This window comes from Arvicanthis niloticus, chromosome 10 (assembly GCF_011762505.2).
Source record: "Arvicanthis niloticus isolate mArvNil1 chromosome 10, mArvNil1.pat.X, whole genome shotgun sequence".
In the NCBI taxonomy this organism is placed as follows: Eukaryota; Metazoa; Chordata; class Mammalia; order Rodentia; family Muridae; genus Arvicanthis; species Arvicanthis niloticus.
The window spans coordinates 40,452,663-40,472,820 of NC_047667.1; the positions used below are offsets into that span (position 1 = coordinate 40,452,663).

Below are 20,158 nucleotides of genomic sequence, written 5' to 3' on the forward strand. Positions count from 1 at the left end.
CATGTGGTATAATAATTACATGAATATCAGGCATGGTGAATATGCCTCTGGGAGGTAGAGGAAGGATAAGTGAGGTCAGCCTGAGCTACACAGAAAAGAATATACACACGCAGACACACACACACACACACACACACACACACACACACACACACGCACGCACGCACACACGCGCGTGCGCGCAGCATATTAAACAACGTAGTGCTCTTTATGCTTCATTCCCCTCTACTCTCGTCTTTCCACAGCTTCAATTTCTCTAAGAAATAAGAAAACCCAAATGCTAACACTTCTTGCATTTCTTTACAGTTTGTCTTCTCACTTTGCTCTCTGAACTGACTCAATGACTTATTCTACATTCCACAGAAGAAATGAAAGAATTCAGAAAGCAAAAAAATGCAAAACTGTTCTGATTTCCAGGCAAGTGTTTATGCCAAGGAGAAGCAGATGTTTATAAGTAACCAAACCAAATAGGCTCCAAGGGTGGAAAGTGACCACAGTAAGACAACAGCGGCTGAGCAGAACCCATGGCTGCTTCCTTATCTGCAGTGACGGTGCAATCGCTGAACAAGTCTGAACAAGCCGAGTGGGCAAGCTCAGTACTTAAGGGGAGATTTTTTTTTTTCTTTAGAAAACAAGATTACAAGGAGGAATAGGTATTAAAAACTAGAAAAGGAGACATCAACTAGGTGGTTACAGAGGAACCAAAAGGCCCTTGATTTTCAAAGTTTTATAATATTCACAGAAGGTCTCTTCCATGACCACAGAGGCTGTCGATGTAAGGCATTAACTGGAGCTGGGAGACACTGCACTGAAAGTCACCATGTCTTACGTTTGCAGCCTTCAGGTCCAAACCCAAAGTGGTTGGTCTCACAGCGCTCACAGTGCTGACCGGTGATGCCAGGCTGGCACTCACACTGCCCGGTGCGGATGTCACATTGCCCATTGGTGGAACCCAAAGCATGGCAGTTACACCTGAAGAGAAACACAAGACATTTCTAGGGTAAGAGGAGCAGAGTTCGAGCAATATTCTCTACCGAAAGGCAGCATGTTTGTTCCCTTACGTCCAGACACTTTCTGTGAGTGCTATTCAGGACTCTTTGTCAAGACTCCCCTATATCAGCAACCTCCACACTAAACCCTACTGACGGAGAACTGGATAGACTCCCAGGCTGCAGCCCTGATGAGTCTATCTCAGAAGAAACCTTGCAATCTGCATTTTGAAGTGTCTGACACACCAGGATTGCCACCGTGCCATCCCTTCTGTCCCCAACTTAAGTCCTCATACACGGTACCTTTCCTGCATAAGACACTGAAAACAATTCCTAAACATCATCAAGCCAGCTGTTAAGAGTAACCTGGAGAAATGGACTTCTTATAACACATACAGCAAGGATCACTTTATACAAAGACTCAGGTCTCACCTCTCGCAGCCTTGCCCGCTCTGCAGGTTGTAGAAGCCAGGGTCACAAGCGCCACAGTCCCGGCCAGACACATGAGGCAGACACTGGCACTGCCCGGTCACCGGGTTACAGCTGCTCTGCTGCTGTACTGTCCCATAGGGATTGCAGGCGCAGGCTAGTGTGGGAAGACAGAGAAAGCAACAGATGCAAATCACTAGGGAACGGACTAAAACATAAGACACTTAACAGGGTCTTTGGGCCTGTGTTGTCTCATACAGAAGCTGATAGGCACAGATAGTCTTGTCTTGGCAATCTGAACAGAGATGTGCTATCAATTAAAACACACGGACTTTGTAAACATAGGGCAGGGTAAAAAAAAGAAGAACCATCTTATTAATAGTTTTTAACTGATTATTACCTGCAGAATAATAAGTAATAAAATGTCAGCTATATTGTTATAATAAATTCATTCTCCTGTTTTATTTATTTGAGTGTAGCAATTTTAAGTTATGTAAGTGGTTCACACTGCATTTGCGCAAATTTCTGTAAGTACTGAAAGAGACCCCACAATGGATCTGCACATCAAGGTGTGTGCGTGACTGAGTCTGGCCAGAGACTAACCTTTGCATTTGTCTGCTGGATTGGGAGCCAGGGGATTCCCGAAAAACCCTTCCTTGCATCGGTCACAGTAGAAGCCAGCCGTGTTATAGATGCATTTCAGACATTCTCCCGTCAGGCGGTTACAGTTGCCAACCGCGTTGGGGTCTATGTTGTCGTTACATTGACATGGGCGGCACAGTCTCACAGGTCCATTGCTGCCCAGAGGGTCTCCAAAGTAGCCGTCATCACAGAGTTCGCATCTCTTACCTGGAAATGAGAGGATCCGTGGTTAAAGGAGAAAGGCCTGAGGCATTCCTGCTGTAGACTACCAATGGGTACATACAAGGACCTGTGGTGTGGTGTGAACAGGAAATCCAGGCCAAGGCCAGCACTGGGTCAGCAGCGGAGTGGCCTTGACATACTTCCTCAGTAGGGTAGTCTCTGGTTTGCCTACCTCGTTTCAAACTCTCTGACAATTAACCAAGATGCTGTGTTAAAATTCTTGGTAAATGAGACAGGCCAAAGGTTTACCATCCTCTGAATTCCCAAGGAATAACACATCCACACAGCCTCTAGCTGGACTTAAAAAAGATGAAGCACAGCCTTTGATGCATTAAGTTTTCCAAATGACAGGGCGAGCAGGGTCTCTCTTAACTTATAAAAGAGATTCACTATCCCTAGTCAAGCACTGTCAGCTAACGCTGAACTCTAGAACACAACCAGGTATCACCCATGTCTGCATTGGAATTAGAAACTCAGTTTCAGGCTCTCTCCATCCTCACTGCTCAGCTCCATCCTTCCCCACACCCCCGCCACCGACATCTGGAGATGGGCTCTTTCATCTGTGCAGCCAGCAGGGCCTAAGAGAGCCCAATGTTTCTCAGTAATTACATTTGTTTGCTAACTCACTAAACAACTGCTTGTGAACATCCACACCAGCACTCTTCCAGGGTGTGAGCGGGTAGATGTGGTCTCTGCTCCCATGAAGCTGCTACTGCAGTTAGAGGAACAGCACAGATAAGCACACAAGACATCAGATGCAGACAAACACAAGAGCATTAAACCAAACCCCCATGGCTAAAATGACAGTGACGGTGTAGGCCACTTTACACTGGGAGAAGAGGCATTAGGATTAGAATTCAGATAAGTCTGTCAGGAGACTACCTATGGGAACACTTCTGAACAAGGCTATACATAGAAACAGAACCAACTAACCCAGGTCGGACCATGGCGGCAGGAAGGTTTAAATTCAAGTGCAGTGACAAGCTACAAGACAAGCCACATTGTTGTTTGTTTGTGTGTGTGCATAGACCATAGCAAGCCCAGTGGTGAGGTACAGACCTGGTAGCCTGAAGAGATTAGATCATCAAACTCATATGAAAATCTCCAGTTGAAATAAAAAGGTGATCAAGGGGTACCCAAGAGGAAAGGGAAGAAAACCAAGGAGAGTGGGAAGTCAGAGAACAGATCAGGGGACAGTCAGCCACACTGTCCAGCACAGCCATGATACTGACCACTAGACCTGACAAGCAAAGACACGGGTTAATAAGCCGAGCAGAAGTATTGCTGGAGATAAAGCAGAGAGCAGAAGTAAGAACGCAGGATAACAGAGGGGAATGGGGGCTCCTCCTGGCCCTGCTGAGGGCAGCCACCAGGCTCCCACAGAGCCATCACCACAGGGACAAAGGCAGCATTCCAGCTATGATGCCTCCTCTGATAGTGGGCTAGTCCACATGCAACCTATGCTTCAAAAGCTTGAAACGAGTTTTGAATCAGACTAAACCAGAGACACCAGGTAGCCTGAGTTAAACTCATTCCAAAATGCAATTTGCTTTCAAAGTCTAGGGACACGGTTCAAATCCCACACTCCTTACATGCACTGACCAAGCAGCATGCTGTTTAGCCCTGGATTTGTCTTCCTGCCCTTCAGTGAAGGCAAAGTAAGCCAAGGTGGGGTAGTCTGCTAGTAAACCCGACCCCTCTGTGGTCAGAGTAGCTATGATCACCTAAAACAGATGTAATTTTATGTTCTTTGGGAAATGAATGGGGCGGCTAAAATGGGGACAGAAGTCTACTCAAAGCTCTTTAAATAGATAGATAGATAGATAGATAGATAGATAGATAGATAGATAGATAAGGCGTATGTTCCCAATCTAATGTGACGGACTCTGAGACGCTAGAAGGGTAATTCAGAGAATTTTAAAATTGCCATTTCACATGAACAATTCCAGACAAGCCAGCACTGAAAGCCCAGTCTGGGTTCTCACTTTATGAAAAATAACATTATATGGTGACAGTTCTATTTGGAGTCATAAGGTTGTGCTGCAGCCCCAGCTCACCAGTGCCTTGCCACACAGCCTTGGACACGGCACTCAACTGTTTCTGCGCCCTTTTTAGTCACAGCAAAACAACAGTCACAGTTCCATCTTGGGGCTGTGAGGTCGCCCGAGGAAGGCTGTGTGAATGCTGACAACTGTACAGAACTCTGAAAGGATGGGGAACAAGGCAGACTCACCAGCAGTGCCAGTTGGACAGTGTGTGCACACCACTTCCTTTGTCTTTGGGACAATGGCACAATTTGAGCCACCAGGGCAGGGACAAGGCTGGCAGTCAGAGGAGGTGCCCAGGGTTGAGTCTCCATAGTACCCATCACTACATTTCTCACAGTGGGGGCCGGCTGTATTGTCTCTGCAGTCACAGACACCTATTTCGAGAGCAGAGATACACCATCAGGTAAATAACAAGAAGACAATGAATGCCACTGCTAAAGGCAAAAGGACCCACAGGCCCAGCAGCGGCCTCAGGCCTTCTTACCTGACTCTGGATCACAGGTCTCACTGTGCCCATTACAAGTACAGAGCACACACGGGCTGTAAGGTCCAAGGCTTGGAGTCTCTCTTCTGTAGCCTGGGAGGCACATCTCACAGAACTGCCCTCCGTACCCCACCGGACAGGTGCAGGACTCCACCCACATGGCAGGGATTCCGGGCCCAGGACGAGCACTTTGCAAGGTGACATCATCCAAATACCCAGCACCTGTTTGTGGTGTGGAAAAGAGACACACTGAAGTGTCTTCCAGCCCCCAGAAGCTCGTCAAGACTGAGTAGCTCATGAGAAGCCAGACCCAAGAGTGTAGACAAAACTAACCATCAGCTTAAGTCATTCATCAGGAACAGCAACCAGAAAACAGCATCCGGGACAACTATGTGGTACAGGGTACTCATGGAGTCAAAGTATGACAACGTTATAGAAACATCACTCATACAGACAGACAGACAGACAGACAGACAGACAGACACAGACACACACATACAGACACACACAGACACACAGACACACACACAGACACACACACAGACACACACACACACACACACACACACACACAAGGATGATTGTATAGCTCTGACAAGTGTGCAATCCGCCCAAAGCCATTATGTCACAAGTCATGCTCTTGTATTTCCATGAGCTAGGCCAATGGCCCATCCAATCTAGCAGAAACAGCTGCTATGCTCTAAGGCTATACAGTATCTTTGAAGATATCGTCATGGGTAAAGTACATTCCTCTCATATTATAGAACATGACTTGCTGTTTATACAATTCATGTGGAAACTGACCACCTAGGCTGAAGGAAACTTCTATTGCTGGCTTGAACTTAACTTTTGGTAGGAGTACGGCTTTTTTTCCAGTCAGATCATGACTTATGATGTACTTCCAATCTCTAAACATTCTTCTATCTCACTGGCCTAAAAATATTCTCCCTTTAATCTTGCTCCTACTCCCCAAAGATAATTCATCTCTTTTCCTCTCTTTCAAACTGTTTGAAATGAATATTCTTTATTATACTTTCTCACATTCAAAATCACTGTTCAGAGAGTCCTGGGATCATGCTCAGCTTCCACACTAAGCCAAGCTAAGGTCTTTCCCAATCACCTCCCGATGCCCATCTGAAACCCAGTGAAACCTACAACTATTCTTTCTTCTCCAAATTCTCCTCCGTGGGCCTCAGGGCACAGACCTCAACTCTGTTTCTAGGATCCCATCCCCTTTCTCTGTTTTCCCAAATTTAAAAGTAAATGACCAAAATGTAGACAGCTTCTAACCTATATTTGTAATCCAAACCTCTTCCAAGGGCCCAGATGCATATTAGTAATTACTTATAAAACATTTCCATCTGGATGCACTCATGCAGGGATTTCAAAAATAACCAACCAAACACCCCAGCCCATCCAAGTTACAGCCTTTACTTACCTGAGAGGGAAAAAGTCCTCATTAGTAAGTTCTTGAAGGCATATTTTTAACCCTTGTTTACACAAAGTTAAAGCAAATGTTCACAGGATCATACATAGTCTCTGATAATTTAGCTAATAGTTCAAATCACTTGATAATTACATGGCAGTAAACAAAAAGAAATGAAGGTTGAAAATCAAGCAAGTTGAACCAGTAATTAATAATACGACTGAGAAAATATATATACAATGGCATTTCAACTGGCTTATTAATTATAAAATACAACCATCACTAATTTTAGTGAATGTTATCCAGATCCTTGCAGAGAGTTTCAAAGTACATTTTAATATACAGTTGATAATACTTTGGATCAGTGTGAACACATCAGAACAGGACCTTTTCTTTTGCATGAATCCTTCTACCCAGTCACCTTCTCAATCAACTCCTAACGACATCACAACTTACTTCTCTCACTGTATGTGCCACGGATCTTGATAGAGGTCAGGTTGTTTAAGAGCTTCTGAAATTCAAAGGGAGAGAGAGCAGGCCTCCAGGGGTAATCCGTTGCTTCATGGAGCCTGGAGACAAAAAAAGGGCACAGAACCTCTGTAAGGATGATCTGCAAGGAGCCTGTTTCTTGCCACCACAGGCAATACTGGCAATCTAACCAAATAAAAGAGTATCACCAGTTTCTCATTACAACTATAAAAGAGAAAGATCAAAAGAAAATCAGGCTCATCTCAATAATCCATAAGGACTTCTTTGTTTGTTTACTTGTTTTGTTTTTACAGAGAATTTAGCTATGTAATCTAGGCTGGCCTTGAGCTCCTGGCAATCCTCCTGCCTCAACCTCCACTGGTTTAGGACTGTAAGCATGAGCCACCACATCTAGCCTAGAAGTTTTTCTTTAACACATACCTTGAGGTCAGATCAACTCAGATAAAGCAAAACAACAGAAAACCACTTTCTTTTTCTCAGCTATTCAGGCCTGAGTTGACAGACCAGTCTCACCTGAAGATGTACTTCACAGTAGTCTCACTAGGGTAGGAGTTGCCCTGAGCAATCAATGGCACGGATACTCTCAAGCCAGCGCCTTCAAGCACTAGATCCTCTGCAGAGAGGCGAGTGTCCCGTCTATCCACTCGGAAGGAGAAGGAAAGGTTCTGCCCGTAACTCAGGACCTGGTTGCCCAGGAACTTTGCTGGAAGGCAGATATTAGACTGGGTCAGAGTGTGAGGATGTGACCAAGAGAAGCATCCAGAAAGCCATGTGGCTTTTCAGCCTCACTTACCAGGGGCGATGAAGTATCTAGGAAAGTAACTGTCTGAGATCACGGCAATATCCTGCCTGTCTGAGGACCACTCGAGGGATGCCTCCGAGCCATCTCTCTGTTCCACACGCCACCCATCCTCATCTGCAGGTAGGGATGAAGACCCAAGTACATTCAGATGACAAACATCCTATATCCAGGCCCCACAAAATGTATGAAACTGCACCTTCTATAGAGAAAATCACCAATAAAAAAAATTGACCCTACAACAGAACCTATATATACACTGTCCCCTGAAAGACACATTTAGCTGTATTTTTAATAAAATATTTATAGTTACTGCTTACTACAGTACATTCTCTAAAACCATATGTATGTTCTCATTAAAGGGCCACACAAGAGAAAAACCATGTGTATTAGTACCATCAAATGTTCCTAGTATCAAAAACTCTCCCAAGTTACTGATTCAAAAAATACCCATACAGAAATGGTCTTGGGAGTTCTGGAGGCCTGTGAGGCGTTGATTAAGGGCTAACTTACCAATGTGAAAGGTTGAGGAGATGTCATAAACACTGTAGCCGACAGCATTTGTGCAAACAGAAGAATGCCCAAAGCAGAAGCAGGGTGTGCAACCCTTAGGATTAGATGACTCCAGATTAAAAAACCCAGGTTTGCATCTGAAAGAGATTAAGGCATGGTCAGCCATTGCTTTCTCGGGAAGTCTGACACCAAGGAAGACACTGGAGAAAGCTGGAGCTACCTCTCACAGCTGAAGCCTTCAACATTGTCTTTGCAAACGCATCTTCCTGTTTCAACATTACACTCATCTGTGCTGCCAGAAGGATCACAGGAGCATGGCCTGTTTGAGGGAAATAGAATTAAATAAAAGAACAAGAAAAAAGCCCCACTCTGAAAGTTAAACTGTTTTACACAACAGCGGATTCTACACACAGTGCATCTCTAAAGGACAGGGTAAACTCCTGTTATTTTTATATTTGGGTTTGGTTTCAGTCAAGAATACTCATCACTGGTGATAAAACCTAATACTGTGCACAATAACATAAAACTAGTAAGAAACAGTTTTTTGTACTCTCCAAAACCCCGGGGGCATCAACCCGTCTGGAAGCTTGTTGACCATTACTGCTGAGAGTGTTCTCACTATAGATACTGCTTCCCTGTGCAGATTCAGGACCAGTCTCTGGTTCTGAAAACATTTACCTGCATCCTGCCTCAGTGAGGGAATGGAACCCAGGCTGGCAACGGTCACACTTGTCACCCATCACTCCGGGCTTACAGCTGCACCGGCCGTAACTGTCACACTGTGTGCTGAGAGAACCTAAAATGTAATGAGTTCATGTTCAACCCCAAGTCTGGACAGACGGATAAGCAAAAACCAATGTCAAAGCACACACAAGCAGGAGCCAAAAGCAAAGCCTGATGAGCAGCGCGTCATCTCCAGATGACAGAGAAAGTAAAGACTGAATTCCAAATGACAGCTCTTTGTAGATCACAGCTTTGTAAGCCCTAACAGGCACGCCCTGAAGTAAATCTACCCATTGCTCTTAACAAAACTGTACCCAGCAATACAGTACACACAGATGAGTCAAGTCTCTGGCAATCAAATGTTCCTTAAGGCTTCCATCTAGAACTTTAGTATATACAAAGGCACAAACAACAAAATATTAGCCCAAGTCCCATCCCCTCCCCCCAAAAAGATTATAGGAGACGAAATGTAATGTTATGCATCTCGAGACAGACACTGACATGCTGTACACGGCCCAGCTCTCTACGGACATCAGACTAAACAAAATCATTAACAAGGAAAAGCCTTTCACAGTCAAAGTTCAAATGGTCTATGACCCAGCTGCCAATTATTTACAGAACCACTTACTTCTTCTATACACACTAGAAAGTTATCTGAGAGTTCAACTTGCTTAGCATGAAGGAGCAGTGAGACATTTATAAGCTAGAACAGCATACATGCTGCCACATTTACTGGGCACATGCTCAGAGAGCAAGGCTTTCTTTCCTGGGGTTCAGGAGACTCCTGTTTCATCTTACTCCACCCAGTGGGATGGATGTCACTCACCAACGGGGCTGCAGTGGCATGGAGAGCAGGCTTCCGTGTTCCCCAGGCGGAAGAAGTTCTCCCGGCACCTTTCACACTTGGCGCCATCTGTGTTATCCCGGCAGTTGGTACAGTGGCCGCCATGTCCAGTGGAACGGTATAGTTCAGGGTCGAAGTAGCATTCTTGGGATCGGCCATTGCAGTCACAAGCTAAATATACAAGTTATGCCAGATAAGTATACCTTTAAAGAAAATGTATGTGTGTATCTGTGTGAGTGAATGCCGTATGTGGGGGTGGAGGGGTGGGGGGAACACCTGCAGAGAGTCAGATCCCCTGGAGCTAGAGTTAGGGGCAGTTGTGAGCCGCCCAACACAGGTGCTTTATTGGGAAATAAACCCTGGAAGATGAGTTGTAAGTGTTCTTAACCTCCGAGTCAGCGTGGTAGCCTCCAAGACCTGTATACCTTTAAAAAGACTCTCAAGAAAACCAAACCACAATTTGCTACATTTCTGTGACAGGTGGTATAGAATAAAAATGACTACTGGGTACACTGTTTATTAAAAAATCCAGTATATCAACAAATTTAGAAAGCCTGACCACCCATCACTTTACTGAGAAATATCCATCCTTATAGAAAAAGGATACTTAAGAACTCCTATATTCAGCAAAGAATCTGATTCCCATTGGCTCTTCTTACATAAGAGCCAAGTCAAATGATCATTTTTCTAACTGTGTTTTTAGACAGGATTTCACTATGCAGTGCTGGCTGTTCTGGAACTCACACTGTAGATCTGGCCTTGAGTCGTACATCTGCCTGCCTCCGCCTCCCAGTGCACCCCGGGGTAACAGCATGCATCACCACACCCACTTTCTTAACTCTTCATCCTCTACTTCTAGCACTAAGAGCAAAAACAAGGCACTAATTTATCATGCATCTTTTCTTTGAACATTTGCCTCAACAATTCAAACACATTAAGACACCAGCTTCCAAGGGGCCAGATTACTTTCTCCAGACCAGGGAACATAAGACTTGCAGGTTTAAATTAGCATGTCTGATGACGCAAGCAGAATTACAGGGAAATCTAGACACTTCAGATCCATCTGCTGGGGAACCACAGTTCTAACTAGGTCATCTGTTAAACACAACCATACTTTAAAACTAAGTAACTGGCTGGCCTTGGCAGGGTGCACTTAGAAGGCAATTCTGTGTCTGAGGCTAGACTGGTCTCCACAGTGAGTTCCAGACCAAGGCTACACACTGAGATACAGTCTCTAAAATAAACAAACAAATAAATATTTGAGTCTTTAGTGCTGCTTGTAGTGAGATGACTTTCTCAGACTTAATCTGTCCGAAGCACATATAAGCTCTTGGTCATCACATAAAAACAAAGTTTTGCTTGATTTATGATAAATACTTTTCAAACTATTTTAAAAGATATTTGAATACGTATTTTCTTTCTCTGTACAATATATTCTATTACAGAATTACAACTGAAAACATTTTTAGAAACTTGAGTTGCTGGCACCAAGTTTGTTAAGCTGGTACCCGCCCCCTTTCAGTAGCTGCTGTATGGTATCTTCCCCTTTCACTTGCTATCTGTCTTACCCCAAGCTGTTCTATGTCACCTTGGAGTCAACCCAGCCTTCCAGGAGTGGTCCGGTGTGGGATCATGAGGCAGAATGGTTCTCATGACCACTCTGCTCCTGCCCAAAGCTGCCATAGCACGTTCTGTGCTTCTCTCATAAATGGCTAGGATGAAAGAAGACAGCTGTGTTCCTCCCTTGTCTAGCCTCAGTTTCCGGACCGTCCTGCTATAGTCACATCATCCATGAACTTTACTCTGAAGGGTTAGTCCTGAAGAGACTACGGAAGAAGGCAAACCCGGTGAACTCCTTATCAAAGCTGGTTAGTAGCAAACTAACAGCATTTTGTTTGTTCTTATTTCCTGGATAGACTAGAAACATGGCATCTACGTGCACAGGACTTTTCAAATGCACATGTGTTTAGATGACATGTTTTAGAAGTGCTTCATGTATCTCCTTCTCGAGTCCTCACCTTACAACATCCAATTACATTAGTGTGGTAATGGGATTAAAGGAGCTCCCTGGAATGCTTAGAAACACTAGAGGAAGCTAGAAAGTTTATCAGCAACTCTGGGGTTTGTTGAGAGAAACTGAAGATGAATCTGTTCAAGACAACTCAATGAGAACAGTCATAAGTCAGGAGGTAATTCCTTCTCAAGGTGCTGTGGTAATTGCTCTAAGTTCCAAGTGTTCCTTTTCTCAGTCCTTCTGTTTCCCACTCTAACAAAGAACTCAAGAACACTGTGGTTGCTTAAAAGTTTGTTACTATTAAGCCTTTCACAGATCATGACTCTATGTTTCCTCTCTGGAGTTCCCCTCTCAGGCTGTACAGAATCAAGACATTATGAAGGATAAACACATGTTAACTTCTTCATCTTGACCCTTAATAGGGCACAAGATCTACCCCATCTCCCAAAGCCACCCAGATTTGCAGGGCCGTGGCTGGGCAAACTCTTCCCACTATTCCCATTGATCAGATAAAGGAAAGACGGATCAGGTCAGTGTACCTGACTCGTGCTAACCAAGCTGGCTGCTTGAGTGACGGAGTCTGAACAAGTGTACCTAGCGTGATGCACTCCCACAGATCCCATCCGCTCTCAAGAGAAACTATTTAGGGGAGAAATGTCTGTACTTATGTCTATACATATGTACAGACATTTCTCTACTGTCCTTATTCCCCAAACAATGTGGGACAACTATTTACATGGCATCTGCACTGTAACCAACAGACAACAAGTGTGGAAGAGAGTGCACGTGGCCTCATGCCAATACTACGCCATTTTACATAGAGAGCTTGAACATGCATGGACGTGTATGTGAGGAAGGTTCTGGAATCCATCTCATACAGATACTGAGGAATGATTGATTTTAAAGGGCCACAGTGACTACAGAGGTCACATTTTAGAGGTGCTACATTGGCCCAGTATTTGAGTCTAATCAAACTCTTGAACCTTGGAGATTTGCTTCCTAGCTGATGTTCACAAAGGAAACAAAACCAGGGGGGCTTATTTACAATCAACTTCCTCATTTATCGTTTCCTCTGACAGGCATGTGGTTCAGTACCCTACTCTTCAGGAGCCATACCCTTCACAGATTTCATCCATGAGGAAACCACCCACCCTCCCTCCTGCTATAGTCCTTAAGACAAATGGGCAGGCTACACCCATGGCACTCACGCAGGCACTCGCTGGCACTCTCCGCAGTCGCCCTCCTCCACGGCCGGTCATTGAAGAAAGGCAGGCACTTCTCACAATCAACTCCATATGTGTTATGTTTGCAGTTACACACGAGTTTGTCAAACTCATTCTTTACACACTCGCTGGCATGTCCGTTACATTTACACCTGGAGAGAAGACAGAAATAGCTAAGAATGGAACCGCTGGGAGATCCTAGAAATGATGCAGAAGAAGTGTGTACATAGCAAACCAAAAGTAACCTAAGAATTCTTTGACTTTTACCATTCGAAAGTATAAACTGAGGATAAGCTCGCACACACACACACACACACACACACACACACACACACACACACACACCAAGATGGGACATCATTAACTAGATAGTAGAAAGTCCCTAACAGTTTCTAAGAACACCAGCAGGATGTTTCCTGAAGTTAAGACTGTCGGGAAGCAGCAGAAGACAATAGCTAAGAATAAATAAAGTCTGACACCAGGCCACCTGGGTTTAAAACCCTTCCCTGTCACTTACAGTCTCACCTGTAAAACAGAGACAACGATAAAGCTCCTCTCAGAGTCACTGGGAATTGCTCTATTTCTGCACTCAGGACTGCACAGAATACAAGTTAATACACATATCAGTAATTCACCCTAATGAGTGTGCCAGACTGAAGCAGGTGAGCCACTGACTTTGATGCCTCATTTCCCACAGATGCCCAGTAGTCAAACAGTTCCTTTGGGCTCTCTGTGGGCAGGGATCACTGAAGGATCCCCTGGGTGCAAGTATAGCAATGAACTGGGGGCCAGAGGGAACTTGGAGACATGAGTGTGGCTGGAACAGACATTTCTCTCACTCGCTTCCTTAAAGACAGCAATTCTACGCCTTCACCTACAACTAAAAAATGCCTGTGCACACTGGAATCATCTTCACTGTGCAGAGATGAATCCCGCCTTGATAATTCTGTTCCAATCCTTCTCTAAGGCTCCTGTCCTTGGTGATTACACAAACTTAATGTCTCCCAGGACCTAAGACTGTCCAAGTGTATGACTAAGTGCATCATCTCCTCCAAGTTAGCCCATTTTCTTCCTTTATTGGTGGGAGCACTGTTCTCTTGCTCATCAGACCCTAAGATCATCTTAGACTAAAGACCTGGTAATTTTCCTTTCACAGTAAAATGCACCTATATGTCCCTCTCGATCTGCATGGTATCAGGTGTTTGCTGTTTCATATTCAGATTATACAGCATCAAAGAGGAACAGAAATTCTACCAGCCACGCTGCACCTTTACCCTGTTTCCACACTCACCTGAGACATTTCTTTTAAACTGGTTCTGCAGGTTAGGATATAAAGTAATGGGCTTCATGGTGTCTTCATAGCTATCTTCATAGCTATAGTACCACTATCCTCTACTCTCAACAAACACTCATCTTTCTAACTCAGTTTTCATATTACAGCCTTACTCCAAACGCTAGTCAATTTCTCAGTGGTTACATTTCAAACCAATCTTACTGAACATGCCAGGAAAACCATATACAAAAATGATTTTTCTGCTCTTGAGACCTCACGGGCTAACACAAGAGGAGCAAGTCTGTGATTCTTAGGCTGTCATCTCTGGCCATAAAGCAATCTTTCTGGTTTACAGTTGTGCAGAGATGTCATCTTCCCATCAAGCAGAATCACACGCTGAACTTCTGATGATACACAGCCATCCTCCTGTACTCAATCCAGACATCTTCGACCCAAATCTCTACCCAAATCCTACCTGTCCTTTAAGGCCCATCCAGACCCCGCCTGCTCCTCTAGTCTTACAGTTCTGTATCTTGATTCATGACATTTTTTGTTTTGAACACATGGGTGCATTAGCACAAGCTAAATGTCCAACACCCTCCCCAAATGCTTGAGAATGGAAGTTTCTGGATTCTTGAACTTTTTCAAAACCAGACTGCTGTATATTGGGAGTGGGACCAAGTCACAGCATGAATTTCATGGCCTGAAGGTAACTTTACACAACACTCAGGGACCAGCATTTTGACTGTCCACTTGTGACATCACATGAACACCAGAAAATATTTCATTTTGTAACATTTCAAGTATTGTGTGCTGGTCAGTTTTTCTGTCAACTTGGCATAAGTGTGGGGAATCTGGGAGGACCCTCAACTGACAACGATGCCTCTGTCAGATTGACCCGTAGGTAAGTCTGTAGGCATTTTCTTAGTGAATGATAGATGTGGGGAGGGCCAGCTACTGTAGGCAGTGCTATGCTTAGGCAATGGTACTGGACTGTGTAAGAAAGCAGGCTGAGCAAGCCATGGAGAACAAGCCAGTAAGCAGCACCCTCCACGGCTGATGGCTCAGTCCCTGTATCCACCCTGCTGCAGTTTCTGCTCTGACTTCTCTCAGTGATGAACTATAATCTGGAGATAATCTGGAGTTTTAAGACGAAGAAACCTTTTCCTTCCCTAACTTGCTTTGAGTTGGGGTGTTTTTCACAACAATAGAAAGCAAACTAGAACACCTTGAGATAGTAGTTTAGGGATGTTCAACCTATATTTCAATTTTTACTTATTTAAGAATTATCCTTAGGCTGGAGAGATGGCTCAGTGGTTAAGAGCACTGACTGCTCTTCCAGAGGTCCTGAGTTCAATTCTTAGCAACCACATGGTGGCTCACAACCATCTGTACTAGGATCTGATGCCCTCTTCTGGTGTGTCTGAAGACAGCGACAGTATATTCATATACATAAAATAAATAAATCCTTTTTAAAAAAGAATTATCCTTAACTTCCTCCTAAGATCCTAGGTCAAGGCTTCTCCCTTAGGCAACAGTTCTGCAGAACCTATTACTGGATTCTGCACTTAAATGGTCAATAAATGTAGATTTAACAAGGTTTCTGAAAACCCAGTTGCTTAGCTTCCAGAAGAGAAAATCTGGTAAGAAAAAGTCTTCTAGTTTACGGCTTGTCTCTCCAGACCCACATGGTCTCTAAATTCTAATAAAGTCACAAACAAGCTCTAATCAAAGTCCCACCACCTTCAAGGCAGATTTAACAGTCCACTCACCTGCCGCCCACCGCAAAGTCTGAGATTGCATAATAGTAGGACTTGAGAACTTTGGGGTCGTTAAACACTTCATCTCCAAAGGTGTTCAGGCGATTGAGTGTCACTCTGATGTCAGTGGCAGTTACCCATTCCTGCCAGGAAGCAAGCAAACAAAAAAAAAAAAAAAACAAAAAAAAAAAAAAAAAAAAAAGGAAAGCAGACACATGAAGAGAAGCAGAAGAGCTGAAGATGAGAAACAGATTTGACGAACTCCTCTGAACAGTCCCTATGCTAATCCAGACCATCTTCTCCTAGCTCAGTGAACTAACTACTCAACTACTATCTTCAATTCCCTCATATCTTCCTCCTCGACTCCTCTGCAGTTAACACCATCTCTGTACAACCTGGAGTTTCCAAAGTCGAGGACTTCTTCCTGAGGTAACTGAAAGAGTGGAGCGAGGCACGCTGGGCAGACAGATACCTAAGCACAAGGTAATGTGTGAGCATACTGACCCAAGCCAGCTGAGTGCAGTCTGTGTTTGTTGTGACCTTTTGTACAGCGTCACCTCCGTTGGGTCTTCCTTGGCCATTCTACCTTAAAATTACCACTGCTTCATTGCTTTTCTGCTGTCAACCATTTCCACACTGCCTCCACTACCCGATCAAAGGTATCAGAGGGTTGGGATCTGTGTCCATTTTGTTCAGTGCAGGGTCCCTCATGTTTGGCACAAAGTGAATGAATCTAGGTCTGATCAGGTTGAAAGGTGTACCGTAACGACAGCGGACAAGAATAAAAGTGGCGCCACTACCCTGGTTTTTATGATATCTAAGCCCTTATAATAACCATGTTTTCATTGAGCTAACTTTATCAGATGCTTACATGAGTGGCACACTGCTATAAAAATGATCCCAATGACTCAATCTGCCAAGGCCACACCCTGGGCAGTCGCTTTCCATGCTGACTCTGGGCTTGGATGTAAGGCTGGTTTTGGCCAGGGGACATCAGTCAATATGACACAAGCAGAAGCTCAATAGGGACTATTCGTGATGCCAAGAAACTTGTCCTCACTGTGGAAAAGTCTGCTCTGGTCTCCTGAACATGGAAGACCACAGGGGAAGAGAAAGACTCAGCCCTCAGTTGACCCACCTGATGAGTGAGCCCAGACCCAAAGATGGTACTTCAACTCAAGTTCAGGAGACTGTTGAGCTTTGTGTGACAGACTTGCCCTCACAGATGTACAAGCAGGGGAACTGATGCAGGCATCTATGCTTCCAGAGGGCTCTATGAGACCAGCAAGTGCACTCCTGATAAAGAACCACTGCCTTAGGCCATGCTGAACACCTGGCAATAAGGAGCGCTCGTAAAAACTAATCTTCCAGAAGCTTCGAGGATAATTAGAATGGAGAAGATGATTTCACTGTATCCAATCTTGGAACTCAATAACAACTCCCACTCAAGGCCATAATGGCAGGAGTCTGTTAGTTGTCCATAACATAAATAGCTAAACACACCTCTACTTAATGCTAATAATACCTTCTAAGGCTCCATCTTTACCATCTTTCTCCCCTTTTTCAAAGCTCACAGGGTGTCACTGAGTCAACTGCCTCCAATAGGAATATTGTAAGAACAGAGAATCTGGGGCTTAACTGAACAGAGTCCCAGTGTCAGCTCTGCCACTTAAAACTGTACACTGAGGCAATCTACATCCTTCCTGAGCTCCGATTCCTCATCTGGAAAAATTAAGATAATAAGAAAACACACCCAACTTACAGCGTTACGAGGGTTATAAGACTTAACACATCTAGACATCAGAATGCGTCTCAGGCATCTATGGCTGAGAACACGCCGCACTACAGAGCAGCTAAGTGTATAACAGAGGCTAAGAACCACAAACCAATATACACCAAAACTCAGCCAGTGAGACCAGAGACCTCCGTCTCCTCCATTGGAGAGAAGGCAGCTTACTCTGATCAGCTAGATGTCAAATCTGCTCACCCAATTTGGCCCCAGGCTATGAAAGCCAGGGCTCTTATATCCACACACACATAATTAAAGCTACCACATAATGAAAGGAACGCTCAAAGCATTCTTAACACTTAGTCTCACTAGTTTCTATGGCATGAAGAGCAGCAAACTGCAGGATCCCTACAGGGGGTCTGCTCAGGACAGGCTGAAGGGCATGCAAGCAGCAAAGGACAGAAAACCAGTTACAACCTCATTCTCTCCTGATCCCACTGCAGACTCTACAGGTCAGGAAACAAGCCAAGAAACAAGTGCCGCAAAGTGTGTCAAATCGCCTCTCCTGAGGCTTCCTCTCTGTCTTCAGCTATTCCATCTATTTAAATCAGCTGTTCTCTCCGCCTTGTATCTCATCTGCATCACAAGAACCCTTCACGGAGAGGAAAGTCCTCAGCTAATGGATTTACTCCTCGGGACAGCCCAAAAGAGTGCAATGGGTGGAGACCTAGACACACAGAAAAATATATTCTCATCTTTTGGTTCTACCTAAAACTATACAACCAAATCAGAAGTGTCCTTGAATGTATTAACAAATTACAGGGCTGGTGAGATGTCTCAGTGGGTAAGGGTATCTGTGGCCAAGGCTGATGACCCGAGTTCAATCCCCAGGACCTACATGGTAGAAGGTCTTGCTATTGTGCTTACACACAGAGACACAAAATAAACCTCAAAACGTAAAACAATTAGAATCTTTTCGAGACAGGATCTCGTGTATTTCAGGTCGGCCTTGAACCAACTACCTAGAGGCACTGGTGACTGGACAGTCTACCAACTAGGCCATACATCCCCAGCCCTACTCCAAATATCTTCTTGAAAAAGTCAGAAGCTAAATGTTCCCTCCTCAAGAGCACAGACTAAAGTTAGAACTGTTCAGCTTTAATAAGATTTGCAAGGAAGCTGAGTGTGGTAGTGCACACCCATAATCTCAACACTGGGGAGGTGGAGGCAAGAGGGTCAGGGGTTCAAGGCCATCCTCAACTGCATACATGGGCAGACTGTCTCGAAAACCTCCTTAAACATGTGTTTTATAAAGGTTGTACCCTAGGATATATTTTTAAGAGGAAAAAACATAAGAACACATGTTCCCAAGACAGTGGGAAGAAAATGGCCTTTTTTCCCCCACTTATAGATAACATACAAAAGACGGCATAAAATCTAGCTGCCCACGTGACCGATCACTTGGGTAATTTTCATTATTGATTATGGTCAAAGTAGGACAGCTAGCTCCCACACCACCTTGTGAGTGCCTACCTGTAGCACGGGGCTGTTGTCAAAGTTGTAGGCACTAGGCCTTCCTTCCAGAGTTGAAAAGGCCACATTGCCGCCGGTGAGGGGGGAAATGTCACTGAATTCATCCGTACACAGGGCCTGCTGCTCGTCCCCTCCTGTCCTGATGAAGCCACGGTTAGCCTTTGAGTACGTGTTCTCACAGGAGCCGCTGTAGTACTGGTAAGGAATCCATGGCCCATCTTCCCTGGTGCGCTTATAAATGGCGAAACTCTCTGGGCGGCTGGTATGGAACTTGAGACGCACATAAGTGATGTCAAAGGCCTTTCCTGTGGAACAAGCACATCAAAGTTCTTAAGTCGTGTGGATGAAGACAAGAAAGGCCCCCATTCCTAACTAGGTTTGAGGCTTGATGAAGAGGAACCCAGCATTTGACCAGGAAAACGTCAGGACACCAAGCACACTAGTGGCCCAGTAGGCTCTTCCTAAACCTGGAAACTGCACATTTCCCCACAAAATACAAAGTACAAGCTCACCCAGTCTTAATGCTGGGCTTCACTGACTGCTTAATTAAAATATATTTTCTTAAAAATCTGAAAACTTTTGGAATGGGTCCTCTGGGGACTTTCAGTACATTCAAAGCCTTACCCTCATTAGCTAGAGTGCTTCTCCTGGTATGTGAAGGCTGTCCTCAGAACTACTATCTACCCTAGTGAGGAGAGTGTTTGAGACAGAAACAGGAATGGAGAAATATCCTCATTCAAAAGCTCAACAAAGAGACATAAAAAAGAGAAAGGTTATATCTGAAGATGTTCACAAGAGAACACAGGAGAAGCAAGCTCTGAGCGACAAAGGACAGGAAGAGGAGGAGTCATGGGCTGCCAGCCCTGTAGAAGAAGGGCCATTGGGTCCTTGGCACAGCCAGGGCATGGCCAAGGTTTGCATGGCGTGACCTCAGACACTTTGCAGCTATCTAATCCTCACCCAAGCTCTTGTGAGGCCTTACAACACATTTGCTCTGCTACGTCTCTGCCATACCAGA

At 44.6% G+C, this 20,158-nt stretch overlaps 1 protein-coding gene across 1 annotated transcript in view; it reads right to left on the minus strand.

Moving 5' to 3' along the window:
* Lamc1 (laminin subunit gamma 1) overlaps positions 1–20,158 on the minus strand; it is a 110,888-nt gene that overhangs the window by 21,784 nt on the left and 68,946 nt on the right. Inside the window, exons 2-16 of the mRNA XM_034513056.2 lie at positions 19,141–19,445; positions 15,891–16,021; positions 12,831–12,997; positions 9,591–9,779; positions 8,720–8,837; positions 8,262–8,360; positions 8,042–8,178; positions 7,523–7,645; positions 7,243–7,432; positions 6,697–6,809; positions 4,815–5,036; positions 4,516–4,704; positions 2,022–2,267; positions 1,422–1,575; positions 830–972 (exon numbers count right to left, since the gene is read on the minus strand). Coding sequence (XP_034368947.1) covers positions 830–972; positions 1,422–1,575; positions 2,022–2,267; positions 4,516–4,704; positions 4,815–5,036; positions 6,697–6,809; positions 7,243–7,432; positions 7,523–7,645; positions 8,042–8,178; positions 8,262–8,360; positions 8,720–8,837; positions 9,591–9,779; positions 12,831–12,997; positions 15,891–16,021; positions 19,141–19,445 — 2,526 coding nt within the window. The remainder of the gene's footprint in view (positions 1–829; positions 973–1,421; positions 1,576–2,021; positions 2,268–4,515; positions 4,705–4,814; positions 5,037–6,696; positions 6,810–7,242; positions 7,433–7,522; positions 7,646–8,041; positions 8,179–8,261; positions 8,361–8,719; positions 8,838–9,590; positions 9,780–12,830; positions 12,998–15,890; positions 16,022–19,140; positions 19,446–20,158) is intronic.